Genomic DNA, 9,484 nt, shown 5'->3' on the forward strand with positions numbered 1-9,484 from the left:
AAAGACTTCATATTTTAGTAGAACCATATAAAATAGCAATATCAGCAAAAACCGCTTTCGTGAATGCTTTATGTCAATTGTTTGGATATTTATTAAGAATAGAACAGACATATTATTTCATTGTAAGCATGGTATAGCATAAAGTCATATACAGACAATACATGTATATACATACAAATAATGCATGGCAATTAAGGATATATGAGCCGCGTCACGACAAAACCAACATAATGGGTTTGCGACCAGCATGGATCCAGACCAGCCTGCGCATCAGCGCAGTCTGATCAGGATCCATGCTGTTCGCTATCAGTTTCTCTACTTGTTATAGGGTCTGTAAGCGAACAGCATGGATCCTGATCAGACTGCGCGGATGCGCAGGCTGGTCTGGATCCATGCTGGTCGCAAACCCATTATGTTGGTTTTGTCATGGCGCGGCTCATATAGTTTTGATATTGGTTGCTGGTGGCATCCGAGTTTTGCGTATCAAATTGAAGCTAATACATCGCATTTTAAGAGCCAGTCTGCAAAAAATGTTATGGTCATGCTTCGCTTCAAAATACGACTTAACTTAAACGAAAAATTGACATCGAAGTGGACAAATCGTTACAAAGAAAAATAGGAAAATATTATTTACGTTACTTAACACTACGGGCAATGGTTCAATCCGTTTAAATCCTTTAAACTGTATATGTATAAATCGATAATTGTTTTCTGAATAGCGTTTTACTATTTCATGTTTCGAAAAATAGTTAGAGTTAACATTATATAGCTACAATATCACCATGCACTATTATAATATTATGACCGAGTGAACCGTGTACCGAAATTTTGCTGCTCCTTTAACTTTTGAACCGGAATGACTAAATTAAGCAACGGAGATTTATTGATGCAATTTGCGCAGATTTTTCTCAAATTTGATTTTCTTAAAATATTGTCATTTGAGGCATGAAGCTTTATATACTGTTTTTCCCAAACAAATGATTTAAACATTTTTTACGAAATCTGGGACTTAATATTGTTTGATTAGCACACTTTATACCCGTTTTGGAAAACCTCTATTGCACAGGAAATGTTTCCATATACTTACCAAAACATCAATCGAAAAATCAATTGTTGAATTTTACAAGAAACTTTTATTTTGTTACTACTTTTAATATATATCATTTATTTTAAATTTAGTTTGATAGCATAACATAAATGTTTCCCTTTGTAGAAATAATATCCCTGATGCACCAGGAAAATGTCCATTTCTCCGACAAAAAAAGAAATGTAAAACAAACTTTCATTATGATACTATATTCCATATAATATAGATAATAAATTCTATTTTGTTAAATAATAGTAATTTATTAACATTCATTGTACCTTTTATGAGAAAAATATCTCCAAATATTTTCGAATTAAACAAATCTTCCACAGATGCAAATTTGTTAAAATACTATTAATGTAAGTAAATTCATTTATAAAGCTTCTCATTTGAAGTAAATTCCTGATTTGGACATAATTAATGAATTAATTCTAACGGAAATGACCTAATTAATATTAATTAATGTTCACCTTAATACAGAGAATGTTGAAATGTAAGAGATATGTTTACAGAATACGTAAAATTCTTTGTTAACCATGTACTTGCCCTTTATATGTGTGTATAGTAAGCGATTTGATATGACTATGAATGTTATAACATTTAATGCTTCATAAATATTATGTTATGTTATGTTTAACTAGATGACTTTTAGATTTGAACGGTCATATGGTATCTGAGGTCTCCCTAAAGCTTATTCATCAAAGCAAAGTCGAAGAAGAGAAATAACTTTGCCAAATAAATTTTAAAATTTCACTTCACTTTTGAAATGGGGTCGCATTTTGATAGTGAATATGTATACTAAGTGAAGTGAATACCTTTTTATGGTTTCTAAAAAGGATCTTAAGAAAAAGTAGATGAAAGTATAAATAATTTATTTATGTATGTATGTATTTATATCATCAAACTATCTAATAAATTGATTAATCAATTAAAGAAAAAAATTAATTCATTCATTCATTTATTTATCCATATGTAAGTTTGAAGCAAATACATAAATCTAAACATAAGTCGGTAGGAAAAAGTACGAGCCGATACATGGACATTTCCATTTAGAAATAAGGGTGAAGCTGTTATACTGTATCAGGCGTATTAAATTTCAAATTTTGTGTTTTTTTTCATAACTGTTACTTGTCTTATTATGAATAACCTAATTACGATTAGAATACTTAGATCAGATCAGTACATGTTATAATGCTACATGAATCGGTCTGAGAATCCGCACTTTTTACTTATATGTTTAAATTTCTCCTTTTACTGATTTATTTCACCCTATGCTATTGATGAAAGTATTAACATGTCACATTAATGTAAAAAATCTTTCAATGTGATTAAACAGCAATTTAGATAAGTATCGAAGTTAAGTAATCGGCCTTTAAATTTTGATATAAAAACAGACATGGTTTATCTCGTAGAACTGGATCACGGACAAACCTCAAGGTATTTTTGATAAGTTTATTGTTAAAAACTGAAAAGTGAACGTATTTCTGCCATATCTTCAGCTGTAAGTTGTTTCTTTCTTAACCCAATCTTATTTAGATTACAACAATTATATTTCTTTTCAGATTTATTTGGAACAATATAATAAATCTGAGATCTTAATAATTTTCACAAATGCTTATATTATATTTATGTAATTGTCATTCTTTAACTTTTTCAAACAGGTCGACGCATTGGCGTCATGTTCAGTATAATATTAACACTCCTCGGATTAGTCGGGTTACATTACGTAAAATGCACTCAATGCGCATGTGCAACTACTAACGTGCATGTAAGGGACGGACCTGGTTTATCACATACCATACTGACTATCCTATTTACAGATCAATGTCTGTCCTATAAAGGTCACAGACAAACCGTGAATGAAACATCGTGGGTTAATGTAGACTACCATGGCCACGTGCGTATTAATTTGACAAGTCGTTATCTTGACTTGTTTTGTTGTGTTGTTCTTTTTTGCTCTTCTGTCAGCTCTTTTCTTGCAATAAAATACATATGAGCCGCGTCATGACAAAACCAACATAATGGGTTTGCGACCAGCATGGATCCAGACCAGCCTGGGCATCCGCGCTGTCTGATCAGGATCCACGCTGTTCGCTTACAAACCCTATAACAAGTAGAGAAACTGATAGCGAACAGCATGGCCCCTGATCAGACTGCGTGGATGCGCAGACTGGTCTGGATCCATGCTAGTCGCAAACCCATTATGTTGGTTTTGTCGTGACGCGGCTCATATATATCTTACAATGTAAGGATGATTTTAGTTATAATTCACTACTTATGAAACATTAAGATAATCAACTACACACTTCATGAAGTATTGACTATAAATATGAATGACATACTTTATTCATTAGATATATTTGATTTGTTATCAAAACTTGGTCTTGGGTCTTTCTTTGACTATTTCACTACCGACTAATGTGTAGTTTCATAAACCTTTTATGACACAAAACGTTCTTTCCGAGGTTCTTATTCAGTATTGTCTGTCATAATATATAGTTGCATATATAAATCATAAATGACCACATTTCTTTTTTATTTTGAAAATTAGAACGCAATTAAGATGATACAATAATATCAAACTAAGCAATATAACACTTATCATGTTATCATTCACTTTAGAATGGATGGATTCATGAAGGATTCGTAACACTTTCTCCGTGTGTTTCGTCAAATGTCACAAATAAACAACTGCAACTTCCGGGCTGCCCTAAAATCATAACTCGGACAGAATGGGGAGCACGTGACCCCATCTCCACATACCGGAAACTCCATCACCCAGTGAAATATATGTTTATACACCACGGTGCTTCCGACTTTTGTTTTACCCGGACTGATTGTATCCAGATGATGAAAAACTACCAAACCTATCAGATTGACTTTCTTGGTAATATAATATATGTCTGTTAGTAATTATTTGGACATCACATACCTGTCTAAGAATGATGCATTTTTCATAAACAAACGAGAAGTAAGGTACAGAAAATATCTTTTGAAAATTCATCTTATGTTAAATAATTGATTAAAAATATAAAGCCACATGTAGTTCATGGAAATGTATTTTCATGTTTCTCACTGTCTTTGATTGCCAATAAAACGAAAATATATGATCAACATGATTTTAATTATGTTGGCAAAACAAAGTAATACACAAAACCTTTCTCCAGGTTTCACAGATATTGGATATAGTTTTGTTGTTGGTGAGGACGGCAACGTTTATGAGGCCCGAGGTTGGGACGCTGTTGGTGCACACACGTATGGTTATAATGATGTTGGACTTGGTAAGTAATTATTTGTTTGCTTTAGTCGATTTAAAAAACTGATTATTATCTTGAAATGTAAAGGCTTTCTAATTTTCGCCGTTCCTAATAATTAACAGGATTTGACCATTTCTACTCGAGCACGGCTGCCTTAAGCCAATCAAAACGGATAATTTAATACCACATGATGGACGGCCTCGCAAAAAAGGCGCCTAAGCAAGGGTGCAAGCTACCCACCATGTTTTTGTCGGGATACCTTTATAAAGAAAATGAATTACTACTACGGGGTAAAAAGCAATATAAGATATTCTCTTAAAGAAGAACATTAGCTCTATTGTTAAGGAAGGAGACTGTTTCCCGAAAAAATGTTTTTCGAATACTTCGCTGAGCAGTGATGCCTAGCATTTTTTGGCGATGCTTATACTCGTTTATTTCAAGGACTTATAAAAATAAAGTTTTAATGGGGCTATTATTGTTAAAATGAGTAAGAAATCCAGTTATAATGATTACAAAAGTCATTCACTATCAGTACCTGTTTTTGTTTTCGTTCACTGCAGCTATTTGTGTCATCGGTGACTTCACTAACAGAGTGCCAAACGACGCTGCCGTAAACGCTGTTAAACAAATGATTGCGTGTGGTCTCTCCAATGGTAAACTGTCCAACACTTACCTTTTGAGAGGTGCTAGAGACGTAGAAACAACTGCAAGTCCTGGTGAAAAACTGTATGACCTTATCAAAACATGGCCACACTATTAAAGCCAAAATGAAGCTTTGGCTTGTTTTAAGAAAAGAAAGAAGAAACAACACTGACACGAAACATCGGCTTTAGTTGTGATATACAACATATTTCATTTACCTCTGTAGCATTTGTACTAAGTTTCTCGTTTAGATTTCCTGTTTGATATACCCTGGTATGGTCAACATTGTTTTGAGACAATTACACCCCCCCCCCCAAAAAAAAAATAAAAAATAAAATAAAGATAAATAAAAAAACAAAAAAAAGAAAAAACAAACGAATTTGCTCTTAAAGTAGTGTGGTTTCTTGATTGATGTCATTATGTTTGCTGCAATATAAACGGGTGTACATTTAAACATTTTAGTAATTAGGAACATGGAATCAGATATTGTACAACATTTGTAAATTTGTAGGTAATTTAAAAATCATGATTTCATTATTTTTATTAAACATTGTAATTTCGCTGAAATTTCCATTATTTGTTTCGCTGTTAATGTTACCTGTTTGCACATTTCGTCTTCTATTGTGTTGGTATCAAAAATCCTTAGCCTTTATGAAGTTTGTGGGATAAATGTTTAGTTTCAGGTTTTAATAGTAATGCTCAACAAACAAAATATTCGAAAACTAACTACTATCTATATTTGATACATTTTCTTTCAAAAGATCATCATGAAGTATGGCTAGGGCCTATGTCGCTGAAAAAGATTGTTTTTCTTACTAAATAAGACACGTAGGCGTCATGGAATGACATTTAAGTGTCCTTTGGAAAAGTTTATGATATTTGCAATATAAACACAGCTGCGAATGTTTCTTAATTTTACAGTTTGATAATTAAAAATAAAATTATTTACTTTAGGTGTAAATGGACATGAACAGATTCATCAAATCGAGATGCAACATTTTTAATTTGGTATACCACTTTCAAAAACATACTTATTTATTTGTGCGTAAATCTTATTTTCATATATCATTTCAGTCAAATCACATTTAATAATAAAAAATAACTTGTGATTAGTCATCAAAAAACGACTTCTTAAATAATCATAAAATGTAAAATTTTGTGCCCTTACACATTGTATATATGACATAAAATTGAAACAACTTGTGGCTACGTGGCCGAGTGATAAATGCATTTGTCTAGTGCTCTGTGAGTGACTGGTCCAGTGGGTTCAGGGGCAAGTCGTTGTGTCCTTAAGCAAGAAACTTTACATTCATTGCTTAGTACTATTTGGTTCCAAGGACTGTTTCGAGAGTGTGTAAATAATTTTATAAGAACCAATATAATCGAACTAACATAAGTTAACATAATCTTTATTTATTGTCAGTTACAATAAAACATAATAACACTAGCTATAAAAGTTATTTTGCAACATAACATACAAACCTTTAATATGCAAAAAAACAACAACAAAAAAACATGTACATGTATAATAATTAGATTAAGAAAATCATCTATTCATCTATGATAAAGCTGTAAAATAAATTAAGATAAATAAGCACATATGGATAAAATATTAATTGATTACAAGCAAATATCACAATACAAGCAATAATCACAATATAATACAACATCCTAGAAATACATTTTATGAACACTTAACATAAAAAAAATTAAAACAAAAATGAAAATGAGGGAAATGAAGGATAAGTCATGTCTCAGTAGCGCACTGGCCCAAAGACCAAATGCTGCTTGAATATATATATTAGTAGCATACTCAACAAAGAAAGAATGAATATAGAATAGCATATACATGCATCGAAATAAAAGTTTAAAATGTTAGTGTGGTAATCGCTGAGGTAAGGTGAGGTAAGATTATGAGAAAAAGAAAAACTTAAAAAGGTTGACAACAAAAGGTTTTTAAAGCTTTTATCCCGAAATAAAATTTGGGAAGAGCTTATCAGCAGCTACCACACATTAAAAAATACACAAGTGACATGACAGAAAGCTACGCAACTTCCTGACATGATTATTTACCAATTGCTAGTTTTCGGAAGAAATTGTGATTTGCTTATTTGCATATCGGTACCGCGCTATGTAAGAAACACTAGATTTATACCAAACATGGTAGAGTAAAGTCGCTATTAAATCTTACAGAGTTACCTTTTAACAACTAATTTGTGTTTTCCTCATTGGTATAATCGAGAAATTGCTTAACCCGTTCATACTTTTGACCGCTTGCTTACCGGTTGGAGACACCCTAGCAGAATAAATATGTTATGTTTTTTTCATGTTCCTATTTCATCCTATTCATATTTTCGTTCTTGTAACTGAGAGGAGAATGTAATGAGAAATTTATTTTTATGTATTTTTTTCTTCTAAATAATTTAAACATATAGAAATATAATGAAAGTATAAGCTACCTTACTAACAGGAATTGATGTAATACGTTAAAGAAAACCAAATATCTTCAGGTTTATCTTGTTTGTTTGTTTGTGTCATTTTACGCCTTTTTCCAACAGTATTTCAGTCATATAGGCGGGTAGTTTCCTTACCATCGTTCCTGGAGAGTTACACCAGTACTTGACTACTTTCCTCCGCGCTAAACTACCAAAGCATCTCCCGGGGATCGAACCCACGCCAGAGAGGTAACTGGATTAGAAGTCATCGACTCTAACCACACGACCACGGAGGCGGTCTTCAAATTTATCTAAGCTGGTATTTATTTATAGTTTTACTAATTGCTTCATAACCTATGATCCTCTTTCAAAATTCCATTTTATTTAGTTCTTCGGTTAGGCCAAACACTTTCCTTTACTTAGGGACCATATGCCGCTTTTCAACTACTTAAACCGGTGCTAGGGGGCGTGGATGATAGCTCTGTTTTTAACCGATATTAAAAAAATATTTTCATGAAATCTTGTCTTCTTTATGATAAGATACAACTTAAATGCTGATATATGAATTACTAATTACAGTTAATCCTATTCTGATTGTTAAGTAAATACCATTTGAAGTCAAATATAACTTGATATTGAATATTGCAAATGTTGAAATCTTATATTATAATTATTGATAATCAATATTATCGATTGTTTGCGCATGCGTGAGAATGGCGGTACAATTTTTTTTCTCTTGAAACTTGTGTGAAAAATAATAAATAAGCAATGATCTAAAGGATAAATTGGACTTTATTTGGTGTTAAACTATGGACTATTGTTCTAACTATTCAAGTGATTGGATTTATTGCTTTTAATGGGTAAGAAACGGAAAGATATTACACCTAACGAGAAAGACTCTCAGACAAAGAGGCAAACAAAAGGCGGAATGGCGGGCAATACATCTGCACAACAACATACTATGTCTACGAATATATCGACACCATTACCAGCAGCTTGCAATCAGGGTAATCAATCTTTTACAGTACCTCCCGTATACCCTTATACGCCGACTTATATGAATCTTAACTCAGGGTCTGCTGTTTTTCAACAAATCAAAACCAACCTACTCAAAAAAGTCAAGCGAACCAGCATCTTGAAATATTGCAATGTATACTTCAAAGACTGGACAATGTTGATCAGAAACTTAGTCAAGTTAAATTCTATACAAAAATCGGTATATGATATTACTTCACGTTTGAATAGTATGGAGCAGAAAATGAGTGACATTGAAAATAGTCAGAAATTCATAAGCGAACAGTATGACACGCTTTCTACATGCACTACTGTAAACAAGGACAATATAACGCTTGTACAAAATGATATCAAAGTTTTTGAAACGAGGAAAATCGTGATTTGATAACAGAAAATAGATACATGAAAGATTCAATAATTGATCTCAAATGTCGCTCTATGCGTGACAATCTTATGTTTTTTGGAATACCCGAGGGCAAATTACAGTCAAAATCACCGTTAACAGGTATGGGTCAAGAAGTAGTTCATACGGAGGTCGTAGGTGATCAATATCTAGGCCATAGTGAAACCACATCAGCATGGGCAAACAGTGACGTAGCGGATGAGGCCAGTCAGTCAACGACATCGTCTGCTATACCGGATATGACGTCAGGTTTAAATTATGAAAATTGTGAAGCCAAAATAATAGATTTTTGTAAAAATGTACTGAAAATTTCGGAGGTTGATAACAAAGTACAGATTGATAGGGCTCATAGAATTGGGAAATTCGTTCACGGCAAAGAACGTCCGATCGTGGTTAAGTTAAAAGACACCGAATCAAAGCTTGTTATTAAAAGCGCGTTAAAAACATGTAAACTTAAAACACAGTAATTATAATGTTACTGAGCAGTATCCCCAAGAAGTTAAAGAGAGAAGAAAGGCTCTTATACCGGAAATGATCGAGGCCAGAAAGCAGGGCAAAAGAGCAGTATTAGTGCGCGATAAACTCTATATAAACAATATATTGTTCGATCCGGAATCTCGTGGAGTACCAAATTTCTAGGACAGAC

At 32.7% G+C, this 9,484-nt stretch overlaps 1 protein-coding gene across 1 annotated transcript; it reads left to right on the forward strand.

Moving 5' to 3' along the window:
- The first annotated feature begins 2,756 nt into the window (after positions 1–2,756).
- On the forward strand, positions 2,757–5,290 carry LOC132725612 (peptidoglycan recognition protein 1-like). Its single transcript, XM_060710757.1, has 4 exons — positions 2,757–2,984; positions 3,710–3,974; positions 4,255–4,368; positions 4,905–5,290. Exons 1-4 carry the CDS (start codon positions 2,766–2,768, stop codon positions 5,102–5,104), a joined length of 798 nt encoding a protein of 265 aa, XP_060566740.1. The 5' UTR covers positions 2,757–2,765; the 3' UTR covers positions 5,105–5,290.
- The last annotated feature ends 4,194 nt before the right edge of the window (positions 5,291–9,484 follow it).

Source organism: Ruditapes philippinarum, unplaced genomic scaffold, assembly GCF_026571515.1.
Source record: "Ruditapes philippinarum isolate M1 unplaced genomic scaffold, ASM2657151v2 ctg4469_1_1_1_1, whole genome shotgun sequence".
NCBI classification, from domain to species: Eukaryota; Metazoa; Mollusca; class Bivalvia; order Venerida; family Veneridae; genus Ruditapes; species Ruditapes philippinarum.

Bases quoted from the DNA above. Each gene is read 5' to 3' on its own strand.
- LOC132725612 (XM_060710757.1), top strand. From the start codon at position 2,766: ATGTTCAGTATAATATTAACACTCCTCGGATTAGTCGGGTTACATTAC. The intron at 2,985-3,709 runs GTGCGTATTAAT...CATTCACTTTAG, and splicing joins ATGTAGACTACCATGGCCAC to AATGGATGGATTCATGAAGG. The intron at 3,975-4,254 runs GTAATATAATAT...ACCTTTCTCCAG, and splicing joins CTATCAGATTGACTTTCTTG to GTTTCACAGATATTGGATAT.